The sequence below is a fragment of the Pantherophis guttatus genome, chromosome 4 (assembly GCF_059756535.1).
Source record: "Pantherophis guttatus breed Tessera chromosome 4, ASM5975653v1, whole genome shotgun sequence".
NCBI classification, from domain to species: Eukaryota; Metazoa; Chordata; class Lepidosauria; order Squamata; family Colubridae; genus Pantherophis; species Pantherophis guttatus.
This window is the reverse complement of record NC_142066.1, coordinates 36,272,820-36,287,132: the sequence shown is the minus strand read 5'-3', so window position 1 is coordinate 36,287,132 and position 14,313 is coordinate 36,272,820. Positions and strand designations below refer to the sequence as shown.

Below are 14,313 nucleotides of genomic sequence, written 5' to 3'. Positions count from 1 at the left end.
TCACTATATTTTTTTTCTGAATGGAACAGTTTAAAATAACATTAGGCATATTCATGAAGGGTTGTGTATCAAGAGCTGTACACCAGGGGTGGGTTCCACTTACCTTTACTACCAGTTCGCAACAGGAGCATGCATGCATGCTCGCTTCGCTCATGCTTCTGTGCATGTGCTTCTGCACATGCGCAGATATTCCAGGATGATATCCAGGCATGTGGGTGGAGCCTCCTGCCGCTTTTATTACCGGTTCGCAAGAACCGGACCGAACTGGAACAACCCACTACTGCTGCACACCAAAATGGCAATATGTAGGCTTTAGAATGGGACAGAACTGCCATGGAACATCAACAGGAGATGTCTATTGTATGGAATACTCATATCCATGGAATCCTACTGTAGTAAAGAAAGTAAACCATGGCTGATGGCGGTAACAGCTTTTGATTTGGCTGAAGATGATGATTTGGCTGAAGATGGTAAGGGATGGTATGATCCAGTAAAATTCAAATTGGTGCCTTCTATATATGTTTTGGGATTCCAACTTTAGAAAATGTTCTGAAATATGCTAGCAAAGAATTCTGAAATTCCAATTCCAACACACTTTAGGATACCAGAGTAGTAAAAAGCTGTTCTATTCTACCTGGAGAAAAACAGATATAGGCTTACATGAGCCTATTCTGCCCTGTAAACCTGGAATTCTACACAAACTTTTAAGTAAATCATACTCATTTTAAAAAAGAATATGCACATGACTGAACTGAGAGTTACCATATGCAGTAACAATTATAGCAAGTGCAGAAAAAGATGAAGGATCTATTTGACTGTAAGAGGGCTTGATACCTAATGGTTTTAACTATCTGTTTTCATAGAAATATACTACTTGGTTTAACATTTCCTGACCCTCGAAATCTGATTCCCATTGTTCCCAAAATTTCAGAATCAAACAAACTTACCAATCTTTTGTCTCTTTTCAGATTCAACTTTGTTTGAACTGTTTGATGTGTAGATAGATTGATCTGAGTCAGATGAGGAAGAAGAACTGGATTGGTATGAAGCTGGAAAAGAAATGTAGGGGGGAAATATGAGAACATTCAGAAGTCAGAGTAACAAATCTGGCACAACCCCCACCCCCCTTCCAATTGCAGTTTCTCAACCACAGTAGTTGCTAGATAGGATGAGATGAATAAATTGTTGGATTATTTACTCAGTTCAATCACTGAAATCTTACTCCACAGTTTGGATAATATGAAAGATATCTTTCTTCATCCTTTAGATAACTCTAAACCACCAATGGCAAAAATTTCCAATCATTAAAAAAGGTAAATTTTCCCTGTCCAGTCACGTCGGATTCTAGGGGGCAGTGCTCATTTCTGTTTCATAGCTAAGGGAGCCAGTAGTTGTCCGAAGACACTTTCATAGTCATGTAGCCAGCATAACTATACACCAAGGGGCACAGAACACTGTTGCCTTCTCATTGAAATGGTATCTATTTATCCCCTCACATTTACATGGTTTCAAACTGCTAGATTGGCAGGAGCTGCAGCAAATAATGGGAGCTCATGCTGTCACATGATGCAGTCTCAAACCCGAGCAGTCAAGCTTTCCAGTTGACAAGTTCAGTACCATAGTGCCCCATTTTCCAATCATTATGGGAATTTAGTAACACATTCCAACTAATTTTTCAGTGAATCCTAAACCCATAAAATCCATGGTGTAGTGTCATATGACCACATTTTTATACACATTTTTCCCAGCACTTTGTTTTTCTATACAACATTCAGGAAACGCTCCCATTTTCTACCCTGTTTCCCCAAAATAAGATAATAATAATAAGCCCAATTGGGCTTTTGAGGGCATATGCTAAAATAAGCCACACACACCCTCCCCTGAAAATAAGCCCTCCCTGAAAATATTTAAACACATGTACAGCCGGTCCCTGCCATTTCCTCTGGTTAGGGTTAGGGAGACAGAGCTGGAAATCACGTAGGATGGCAAGAGGAGTTCCATCTTGCTCCACACGCCGCAAAATAACAAGACATCCCCGAAAATAAGGCCAAGCACTTATTTCGGGGCTCAAAAGAATATAAGTCAGGGTCTTATTTTTGGGGAAACACAGTAAGAAAGTACTATACTCTTTTTTTCACCTATGAAATTCTCTCTCGTTTTCTTACATAACAAATAGAGAAGAAAGAATGTGGGAAGCAGGGAAAAGATTATTCATTGGGTTTTACAGATAATCCTCAATTTATGACAAGTAGGACCAGAATTCATCACAAACCAATGTAATTTGTTAAGTGAGACATTATGTGACTAGATGAATTTACAATTTTTACTATTGTGGTTGAGCAAATGATGGCAGTTGTTAAATGAATCAGATGGTCATTAAGCACATCCAGATTCCTTCATTGGCTTTGCTTGTCAGAAGCCAGCCAGGAATCATGATTATGTGACTCCAGGATGCTGCAACCATCACAAATGCGAGACAGTTGACAGATTCCCAAATTGTGATGACATAACTGAGAGTGGTATGATGGTTGTAATTTCTAGGATGGTTGTTAAGTCACTTTTTTCACCAAAAATGCAACTTCAAATTGTGATTAAAATAATGGTCATAAATTATGGACCACCTGCAGATTTATACCTGGCTTTTATTTTTATCAACTCAAGTTGTCACATATAACATTACCTATTTGCTCCATAATAACACTGTGAGATAGCTTAGAAAAAGTGACTGGCCAATTTAAAAAGAGGATTACAGCTTAGACTGTAGCCCAGCATCTTTACTAGACCAAACTTTTTTTCTTTTTGTAGCCCAATCCAAATCCAAATACTCTTGATGAGTTGTACATGCAAGACTCACTCCCCACATTATAGATGCCAATAACCAGCACCATGAGTGATGGATCCATCCAGGGGATAGCTAATTAAGCCTGTTAATTTGGTAGTTCAACTTTAATTTAGGCATCTTTTGCTCCAAAAATTCCAATGTGTCTTTGTTGCCCTGGGCAATGCTGAATTTCTCAAAATCAATCCCTTCTTTTGCCAGAAAGAAGTTTGCAATTTCTTAACTCTCACGCCAGCATTGCTGAAAATGTATAGACAGAAATAAAAGTTCAGAAAAGCCACGAAGAACAAATTAATACATCAAACCAAAGCAAGAATACCCCAAAGGCCATATTCACAAAAATGGCAGTTGTTGTTGTTGTTAATTCTTTAATCAGATTAAACCTACCAGGCTTCTTTTCAGATGCATCTTGGTTTACACTCTTTGATATACAGGTAGACTTTTTTGAATCAGAAGAGGGAGAATGGCTGGTTTGGGATGAGGAGCAGCTGAGGGAAGCTGAAATATTAGAAACATAAAGGGGAAAAGTGAGAACACTCAGAAGTCAAAGTAACAAATCTGGAAGAAAAAAAAAAGCCTTCCAACTGCAGATTCTCAACTACGCTCTGGAAAACCGATTGATTATGCACCATAATAGGGACACGGTCACAGAATGTGGATCATCAGTTTATTTTTTTCAGGGAGATTTAGCTATACTTCATGCTTACCATGATATGAAGGAAGATTTCAAAAGTGGTTCACCTTTGCTTCTTTCTAGAGGCGAGAGTGAGACTGATCAGTCACCCAGCTGGCTTTCTACATGAGGGCCAGAATTTGGGTTTACCCATTCCTAGCCTAGCATCTTTATTCACCACAATGAATTCGCTCATATTCCTCCACACATCCTTCTAAAATTATAGCTTCCCTATAATAAATTTCAAGAGGTTCGAGTAGATTTGATTTTGTCTTGATCAGTTGAATGCTATGCCCCACAAACATTATTGGATCAAGAGCTTCTACAGTACAGGGACCATATCTTCAGAAGAACTTCTTGGCTCCCTTCCTCCTGTATTTCAGAAACTGATAGTAATGAAATTATAAGCTTTACTTATGCCTCCTCTCCTAACACTGGCTGGATTTGCTTAATATGACTCTTGCCACTACTATCTTTTCCATTGTGACATCATAGTGAGTCCAGGTGAATTTAAAGTGCTTGGGATTAGCTCACTGAAGTTGTACTTCCCAGTTGTTCTTTATTGATGGCCTCAATAAAGACTTTCTGTACAGGTGAGCACTCAAAGCATTCACTGATTCTACTGGGAGCCCTCCTTGGTAATTAATTAGCAGAAAACCGAGTGGCTGTTTTTTGCCAAGAAATCCAAAAAATTTAATGAGGCACCAAAGAGAATGAAATAGATATTAAAAATTTTAGGTATTTGGGTATAGTATTCCAGTCTCCCAGTGACTGAAACATGTACACTGATTATATTGTTTCACAAGTATAAAAGAATACAGCAGCTACTATGATTTTTATGATATTTGGACAAACCATTTCTTTCTCCTTTTGGAATACACATAGGCTAAAATTATAATTAGAAAAAAGGTAGTCCAAAAAAGGTAGTCCACCATCACATTGGAACCCAAAATTTTCATTGCTAAACAAGTCAGTTGATAAATGAGCTTTGCCCCATTTTACGACATGGCAGTTCCATCAGTCCCTGGTTACCATCACTAAGGAAGGTCCATGCAGATTTGTTAAGCAAGGACCTCATGTGACCAAGATATCCCACTTCCTGCAGGCTTCTTATTGACTTGGCTTGTGAGAATCCTACAGGAAAGTCACAAATTATGATCAAATGATCACGGATTCTGCAACAGTTGGAAATTTGGACATGTTTCTGAGCAGATTGCAATAATTTCAGAAGTTCGCAGATCATTTGTAAATACTATTCTTTCAATGTTGCTACTGAACGAGCAGTCCATTAACTGAGGACTACCTAGAAAGAAATAGGTGTCATCTTCCATGATCATCCCGCTCATTTGAAGACCCAAATCCTGGAAGCATATTATCACCACCGATCTTAGTCTGAACTTAGTCTGAAAGTGATATTAGGCATGCAGGACTGTTGAAATACATATATATGAGCTAAATTTCACTTTATTGGTAGTTCACATCCCTTCTTTATTTTATTGCTATTTTCTGCCAGAACTATCTTGCTCAACATAAGCATGCTCTTTTAAATGCCACAAAGCCACTCCATATTCATCTATCCAAACATCTGTTTGCCCATCCATTACATTTCTTACCTGACTTAAGTTGAATCCTACAATTCCTATTTTTATTCCTGCTTATTACCAGCTCAGGAATCTCCTGGAGGCAGGAAACTATGTCGCTAAAGCCAACTTGATAGCAAAATACTTCCAGATCATATCCACATTTCTTCTTCACTTCCTCTTTTAACTTCGACAACTTCAAGCCATCAGGGTATAATTTCAAAATGCTACAAATTGGCACTGATGCAACTGTTAAATCTGCAAATGAAGATAATGACTTCAATCCCCATATTATATAATTAGCAAATAGCCTTGCTATAAATGAATAATACTTCAGGAGTAAACCTTGCAGCTCCTAGAAATCTCCAAAAGTTCCAAATTGTAATTTCAAGTGACAGAAGGATGAAATAATTCAGTGTGGAACTTGAAAACAGCCACATTAACTATACTTAAAATTGATGAAAATTCATGAAGTCAAATGAAATTTTGCTCCTGGCTTTATTCAGTACATTTTTAAGGAGATGGCACTTTGCTCAATAACCAAAAGGCCAAAGGCAGCTTCTGGAGTCAAGAGGTGCTACTTTTCCAGCCAGCTTAAATTCAAGGAAATGGATTAGAAAAGGTTTTGAAGGAATGCCCAGAGAATCAACGGTTAGGTAAGAACTAATTTCATCAACACACATACAGTATATTTGTATACTCCTCAAAACCTCTTATTGTTTTAAGGGCAAGGGTGATTTTTAGCCTTCTTTCCTGCAGAAATTTGTATAAGAGAAAGAAAGAAGAAATTCACAATCAACCAATTGAAATTGTGAAAGTATTCCATTCCCATCTCCTTGTGATATGTTTATAAGATTAGAGAAAATCAACTACACCAAGGCCATGCTGTTATGTTTCCTGGAAGTCCTCATTGGCCATTGAGAAATTATTTCTATGTAATGTAAAGTACAAAACCCTTTTTCCAAGAATAAGGCTAGTTTCTGATAGATGAAAACTGAACATTAGGATAAGAGGTTTTTAAAAAGAGGATAAAAGAGAATGTTTTGCTCTCTTACTTCTATTGAGATTGTAATTATTGCAACAAAGAAGAAAGGCTCACTTATCAATAAATAAATTTAGGAATGCAGTACTGAACAGGATTTCTATTCTTTCAGAATATAATGTAACATTCCTCTATGAATACAGTATTTAATTTTTTGAGAAACAGTCTTCTTGCTCCAAAATATTTTTAACCATGACAAATCATGTCAGGGAGGTAGAAAGAACTGTCATGAGGGCTCCTTGATGCCTTTTGACCTTGGGTAATGGAAGATCTACAAGAAAACAGCTGAATTTGGTATTATCAACACTCTCCTTTATTAGAACTTTCATGGCTTTTAATAAGTATTCCCTGATATGGCAACTCCATCAGTCATGGTAGGTAACTAAAGAAATAGTAAGATCGGTGTTTTCCAATATGGGAGTTTCCAAATATATTAATTCCAAATTCCCCACTACCAGAATGACCAGATCAAGTTCCCTAAGGATACAATTAGATACAGATACAAACAGTTCTGAGCATAGAACAGATACTTTCAGGTGGTCTGTATCCAGTCCAAACATTTGAGTTATGGAAAGAGTTTGTTGTTGTCCAGGGGTAGGGGCAAAGAAGTGGCAAAATACCAAGGAGATTGACAGCAAGGGCAGGCAGTAATTAAAAAGAAAGGAAAAGAAAGCAATAGGAAGGTAGACAGTCCTATAATCGAGGGTATCAGTAATGTCTTATAATGATGCACACAGAAGAAGACACTGGAATGATTAGGGAGGTAAGCTGACTGGTTTGGTATGTACCATGCCTGAACCAAGAATACAGGCAATTATTAAAAGTGTTGTAGAGAAAGAAATTCACTGGGAAGATTAGCAGATAGAACAGTGTACAAGTCATGGAAAGGAAGAAGGATAATGCATCCTAGCTTTGTCCTACTCACCACATGAAAACCTTATAGACTTTTTCTTCTCCCATAATCTGGAAAACCAAAATGTTCTGATTTCAGTTTTGCCGAGTCTGAATCTACTTGGAATATATGGTTGAAACTCTGAGATATAATGGATTTCATGCATTTTTTTTTTAAGTTGCTCATATTGGGATGACCTGAGATAAATAAATGATCTGATTTGAATTAGCCAATTCCACAAGATGACAACTGGGCTAAAATCCTTTTAAGAAAAAGTTCTGGGAATTTGTTTCTAATTTCAAGCAAGTAGAGAAGGTTTTAAAGAAACCATCCAGTTTTTTTGGAAGCATCTGTTTGGATGATGTGTGGAAAATGATGGTGATTTTGATAAAGAGTTTTTAGCTGATCCAGCAGTTTAACCTTTCTATACAATGTACAGAGCCATTTCTAATTATTACATTAAATATTATTACATTATACTTATATTATTTATTAAAATAAAATTGAGATTTTATGGCTATACCTTGAGCAAGCTGGACAATATATTTATTCCCTCGACGTCTGATGATTAGATTAGGTATATGGTCACCCAAAAAGGTTAGGACATCCTTATAGCCTTTGGTGATGCTGAATGTCTGTAGATCAATTCCAATTGTGGAAAACAAGAGTGTCTGCATTTTCTCAAACTGCAAACCTGACCCATATCCTAGTAGGAGGTTGGTAACTGCTGCTAAGACTTCAGCCAGATCTACCAAATAATGCAAATCAGTGATCAAAAAACAATCCACATCTCAATGTAGTATTTTATAATGATATTATAAATTATCTTAGTCTGAACCTGTCTTCTCCCTGTAGTTCTATGTAGTCTGCCACTAACTTGGTCATTCTTATATAAACATTCTAAAGAAATTTGAAATAGCAATAATCATTATCAAATATATATTAATTAGAATGTAAATTGGAATAATAAGGTGAAAACCTAGAAATATTTCTTGGTGATCTATTATATTTGCAATTTGAAAAAGTAGCTTTTATCATCTAAAAGAGCTGAGAAGTATGCTAGCATTCTGCATTCCATAATTTCCATCAGTTATATGGTTTCAAATAAATGTAATTTTGTAACCTGAATTACCATCGGATGGACAAGTATTTCATTTAGATGATTAGATACAAGGGAATTGCAGAAGACTGGATAAAAGATGAAGATATACTTTTATGAAACTTTGCATCCAGTCATTCATTTCAATGTGCTATCTGACATGTAGAGACTAGGCAATATGCCCAGTGAATACTGTATTTTTCAGTGTATAAGACACACTCCCCCACCCAAAAAAAAAGTGGGTGGAAATGTCTGTGCATCTTATACAGCGAATGTTGCCGAAGCCCTGCCCACCCATCGGCCCCCACCCCTCACCGCCTATCAGCTGTTCCAGGTTGCAGGGATCCCCATCACTGCCGTTGCCTATTAGAACCTCCACGTATCCCATTTTAGGCCTCCGCACATTCCATTTTTGGCCTGTTTCACGGGGTGGGGATAGGCAGCAGTGGCAGCAATCCCTACCACCTGGAATGGGCCAAAAATGGGACATGTGGAGGCGGCGATAGGTGGCAGCAGTGATGGGCAGTGATGGCGGCAATAGCCTGGAACAGCTGATAGGCGGTATTCCAGGAGGCAGATCCAACCACCAATCAGCTATTTGTGCTAAATCAGGCTGTGCTGAAGCTGACCAGGCTGTTTGCTACTTGCTGCAAGGAGGTAAAATCCTAAGAGACAGAGGCAGATTTTTTCTCCCTTGTTTTCCTCCCAAATGCTAGGTACGTCATATACTTCGGAGAGTCTTATAGTCCGAAAAATATGGTAAATGAATGGAGCATTGGGCTACTTATGATTGCTTCAATTAAATTGCATTGCTGTTAGGCCATAAGACCAAGCAAAATTTATGTCCTATCCAACTTGCAATACAGCTAGGTCTTGAGTTACAACCATAATAGAGCCTACCCATTACGGTTGCAAATTATGACGGTTGTTAAGTGACACCATGATTACCTCGTTTAACAAACATCAGCCCTCCTCTTCCTGATGAAGATGTTAAATGACCACTTATTAAGCAGAGCACTGGGTGCCTCAGGGATAAGGGGCAACAGAAGCTATCAGCATGTACAGGTTTGCTACAGCTTACAGGCCAAGGTCTCCTACTCAGCCACTCAGTCATGCAAGAGAATGTAAAGTGACCCAGAAACCCAGGGTTCAGCCTGCTCCTTAGCCAGCTCCAGGGCCCAGCAGCACTAATTGAAGGAGCTGGTTGTCACCTTTAAAACTCTTCATGGCTTGGGATCAGTTATGAGGGACCATCTCTTGCTGGTCACATCTACCTGACCCACTAGAGTGGGGAGGCAAGGAATGTTGCGGATCTCATCCCCTAAGGAGATACATCTGGCGGGACCCAGAAGAAGGGACCTTCTCCGTAATGGGTTCCTTCCCTCTGGAAATTAGACTGGCTCCCAATTTAACACTCATTCAGAAGGCCCCGAATAAGTAGTTCTGCCAACAGGCAGAACTGGAAACCCAGAGGGGAACGGAGCACATTAAATGGCTGGTATGAGTGTGTGTTATGTTATCACCGGGGTGGGAACCAGTTATTTTACCAGCCAGTTATTTTATTATGGTGGGAGAAAATTTTATTATTTTTATTTCTTTTATATTGTTACTATTTCCTGTAAGCCGCCTTGAGATGCTCTGTGCAAATAGGAGGCAATATAAATTTTCCAAACAAAATAAAACATACCTTTCCCTTTTTTTTTCAGACAGTCACCAGGTCAATGTGAGATTAAGCTTTCCTACAGAGGCTGCCTCATGGGAACCACTTGCTATTCTGTAGGCAGTATTATTCTCATGGTTCTCTAGGGGGCTCTGCTTTTTAAGGAGATTCCACAAACAAACAGAGCCTAGAATGTGGTTCACATGAGGTGGCCTCTGTAGGAAAACTATGATCGCATTGGCCAGGACACTTCTCTGCAAAAAACAGAAAGGCAAGTTGGATGCTGCTGGGCCCTGGAGCTAACCAAAGAGTAGACTAAGTCCTGTAAGTTCCTGTGTGGGACAACCTGCAACAGTCCTCTGTGTGCCAGTAGTTTAGTCTACTGGCTTTAGGATTCCTTAGCCAGTTGGGTGGGAAGCAGGCTTCAGCTGTGGGGACATGTATAGGCATGAGTGGGGCTGATAGGTAGAGGGCCACTGCAATATCCCTGCAGTTACTTGTAAGAGTGAACAAATGAAGGGCTACTGCAGCCATCATAATTTTGAAACTGGATCATAAATAGCTTTTAGTCTGTTGTAATTTGAACCAGTCATGGGGGGAAGGGGGAGACACACCTGTATCTACAGTGGAAGAAGAGACTTTAAGAATGGGCAGCACACAAAGCAAATAAATAAATGAAGTTTCAGACAGCCAGATATAATGCCAAATATATGAGGCAACTGTTATAGTTCTAGCTGTACTGGGCTGCCATTTTCCCAATAAGGTAATGCATTTACCTGCTGCTGCTTTATCTTCCCCTTTTGCTCTTTTTTCTTCCTCCTTCAATCTTGAATCTTCCTGTTCAAAACTGTCCGGTCCATTTTGTTCGATTTCATCCAGCAGGCCATCAAGATTTAAATCATTTATTAGCTTCATTACTGGTTCAGATGATTTGCTGCATTCTATAACTACAGTTTCCTTCATATCACCCAGCAACCCTCTGAGTGAACTATACCCGTAATGAGAGAATTGAGGATGAAAATGATGGATTTGATAAAATGCACCACTAAAGTCCCCAAATTTGACACCATTTGGGTAGCGGATTAGCAGTTGTAATATATTGTATTTTAAGATGTCGGGATCATTCAGCTCCATCGGTACCTAAATCCAAACAAACATGTCAACAACATCAACATTGTTTTATATCATTTGGGGACTTATCAAACCTGGTCCTAAAAACAAATGAATGCACTCTCACGAACCAAACCTCCTCTAAGAATATCATAACAGTGTAAATGATCGTCAAATTCCCAACCAACACATGAATAAAGAAACAAACCAATAAAACTTAGCTACCTCTGAAGGGCTAGAAAAAAGCTGGAAATCAGTAAAGAGTAAAAATGGTAGTAGATTAGATGCCATCAGCCGGCTTTCTCATTGTTTACTGATCATAACAAGCTGTAACTTGTTTAATAATTATGGCTTAGTGGAACATGTGACCTGAGCTGTTTTATTCCAACAAATTTGGGCTCCACACTCATTTGCACTATTCAGGTGACCCTGAGGGTATAAAGGTCCAAATGTCCTTGATGATTCTCAGAAAGAGTGCTAACAACTAGGTGACTAAAAGAAATATAAATCTATTTTCCATCATTTGGTCAGAACTGAAGCAGCTTTTTGGATGAGAAGGGAAATGTCTTCAAGGAAAACAAGGGAAAACAAAGAAAGTCCAGTTGCCTTTTGAAAAAGCACCTTTGGGATAATTATGATCTGGATGACTGAAAATCTCCATAGACATTGATCAGAATTTCTGTTGCTAAACAAGACAATTAAGTGAATTGTGCCCAATTTTACAACTTTGCTCATGTTGTTCAGCAAATCATTACAGCTGTTAGGAGAATCATGTGGTCAGTAAGCAAATCCAGTTTGCCGGATTGACTCTCCTTGTTGGAAACCAGCTGTGACAGTTGCAAATGGTGATCATATAACACTGGAGATGCTGAACAGTTGTATATAGAGCATTCAAAAGCATTCATATGATTGTGAGAATGCTGTGATGTTTGTAATAATAAGGACCAGAAGTATAAGGTGGAAGTCATTTTTTTCAATGCAATTTTGAATGGTTGCTAAACAAATAGTTTTAATTAAGGACTATCTGTAGTTCCATTAAGTGATAGTAAAGCACAAGTAGCCATAAGCAGGGCTTTATAGTCCAGGAATGGGTGCAACTCATCCATGCAACTGAGCAACCACTATGAGGCCAGAATGCACAATAAGTCTGAATAAGATAAGTGTCACCTCATTCAGAACCAAAGACAGGAACCTTTCGATACCAGATCTGGAGGACCTAAAACCCATAACTACTCAGTTTTTTTGCAAAGTTCAACTACAGCCTGTTCTTCCCTATTCAAACTTTGGATTTTAGAAACTGTTAGAATTTATTTCTGGTCAAGTTTATATAGCAATTATGGGTAAACTACAGTTCCTGATATACTGTTCCATGACCCTGTATCATGTTGGAAGGAAAATTGTCATTAGCAATATAATATATCAAATATTGACAAATAACTGTTTATCCTTGTAGTATAGAACTAGAGCTCCTAACTGAGGTTTATTTCAAAACAGAACCTAAAGTCCATATTAAGCCATGTCTTATGATTTATTGAAAACACTCCTAAGCAATGTACTGAAACCCATACTGAGTGGGTTTACCAAGGCATTATGCCTTAAATAAAGCACATGTTGGTTTAGCATATGAATGCAGCCCAAAACATTCACTACAAACCATCCAGGACAAAGGCAGTATCATTAAAACAATTACATTTATATAATGCCTTACAAATTAAGAGTTGCAAGAACCCTTCCTTTAATGTGTAGGGAGTAAAAAGAGAAGGGACCTCTGGCGGCCCTCCTCTTATCAGTTTACATTGCTAGAGGAAGGGAAGAAAAGTCTTCAGAATTGCAAATGGAGACTTCTCTGATAAAGCTGAAACTGAGAACCAGGCACTCTCAAAACTTTCTGGAAAAAAACCAACAAACCATAGTCGGTTTTTTTTTTTACTTCTGAACAAAAACTCAAGCACATACATGTTTCCCCTGCGTTCATTATACAAGCCTCTCGAGATGCATGGGACTGCTTAACCGGCAAAAAAGCAATAAACTTTGGACAACTGTGAACAAACACAACTATAATTTCAGGTAATGCTAGCTGATAAAAATCAACAGAAGCCTTGATAATAGTCCTCACTCAAGATCTTTTTACGGAAGGGCACTTTATAATCGAGCTGTGATGCCAATACAAATCAGTTTTTGACTCCTCGCGACGGCCTGAACTAGAAAAATGGCTTGCCATTGCCTGCCTCCTGGGACTGAGAATGAGTGACTGGCACAAGACTCCTGGTCTCCCGCTTTCTAGACTGGTGCCTTAACTATTACATCAAACTGGCTCTTATAATATCAGGCTTTAGATACTGACCTCCACAAAATACGTATTTTCAAGTTTAAAAAAACCCAATAGCCTGGTAGCACCTTTTCCGACAAACAAACTCCATTCGAAGACATACGCTTTTCCCTACTCAGACTCCCTTTGAATTTGTGTAATTACTGGCTACTAAGCCGGCTTCCCACCAACTAGACTTAGAAGTGGCAGAGAAATGGGGACGGCGGGAGAGAGAGAGAGAGACACGTGAATTTATTCCAGAGTCAATATGAGTACACTGAGATAAAGAAACGACCACTTTCCAATCCTTACCTAAGTTAAGCCTTTTCTTCTGAAGGGGGTTGGAAGAAGCTGAAAAAAACAAAAGAAAAGAGAGTTTAGTAGCCGTAGCAAAAAGAAAAAAGAAAAAAAAAACACGCCCGAGCCCTTTCCTCTCTCTTCGTCATGTGATCACAAATGCAGGAGCACGTGACTAGGTTCCGCCTCCTCCCTGAAGAGAGTTTGGCGGGGATGGGCGGTTCTTAGTCACCTGGAAATGTTAAAACCACAATCAGAACGTTGAGATGGAGAAATAAAAGCCTGGAACGCGCAGAGAATTCGAAGAAGCGCCACGTGAGGCATTACATATTACGAAAATCCGAACCGCTAGTAGCAAAAAGATACAGCAAACTCGCTTCGTTGCGATCCGAGAGTTATCCGAAGTTTTGTACCCCGAAATTTTCCATTGCCCTTTTGGAGGAGTAATTAAGGAAATTGCTGGCCAGGTTCACATTTTGAGTTAAAACTGAATCACCCACGAATTTTTCGGTTTTGCTTTATTTGTGAAGCCAGCTTTTGTGGGTTATAAGCTGTGGTTTAAGGCTGAATTCCTTTGGGCACCATTTGGGTTTGCTCAATTAAGGCATGTTTCTGCTCAGTTTGTGAATGCCGTTGCCCATCTCCCGTGTAAACGTTTGAAGTCGCATGACGAATGATTTCAAAAGCACAGGAAATCACAATGTAATAAAAAACTTGAGCAGTTAGTATTGGATGTAAGAACAAATTGGTGTTCTCTATAAATACTGATATAAATATACACAATAATAGGAGATGGCTATACTGCTTTAGTGA

The 14,313-nt window shown here is 38.8% G+C and overlaps 1 protein-coding gene and 1 long non-coding RNA gene across 5 annotated transcripts in view; one reads left to right on the top strand and one right to left on the bottom strand.

Annotated features, from left to right (window-relative positions):
• LOC117668994 (uncharacterized) overlaps positions 1-14,313 on the bottom strand; it is a 45,212-nt gene that overhangs the window by 18,842 nt on the left and 12,057 nt on the right. For 2 of the 4 annotated variants that reach the window (XM_034423083.3, XM_034423084.3), the window contains exons 1-6: positions 13,516-13,739; positions 10,562-10,925; positions 7,550-7,774; positions 5,126-5,350; positions 3,227-3,337; positions 948-1,049 (exon numbers count right to left, since the gene is read on the bottom strand). In XM_034423083.3, the coding sequence (XP_034278974.2) occupies positions 948-1,049; positions 3,227-3,337; positions 5,126-5,350; positions 7,550-7,774; positions 10,562-10,919 (1,021 nt within the window). In that variant the 5' untranslated portion in view covers positions 10,920-10,925; positions 13,516-13,739. Of the gene's footprint in view, positions 1-947; positions 1,050-3,226; positions 3,338-5,125; positions 5,351-7,549; positions 7,775-10,561; positions 10,926-13,515; positions 13,741-14,313 lie in introns of those variants that run through there. The other 2 variants (XM_034423082.3, XM_060693652.2) reach the window with 2 other exon arrangements.
• On the top strand, positions 4,045-6,796 carry LOC148114004 (uncharacterized). The gene is made up of 2 exons (XR_015733716.1): positions 4,045-4,105; positions 5,178-6,796. It is a non-coding gene; the product is annotated as an uncharacterized LOC148114004 (long non-coding RNA).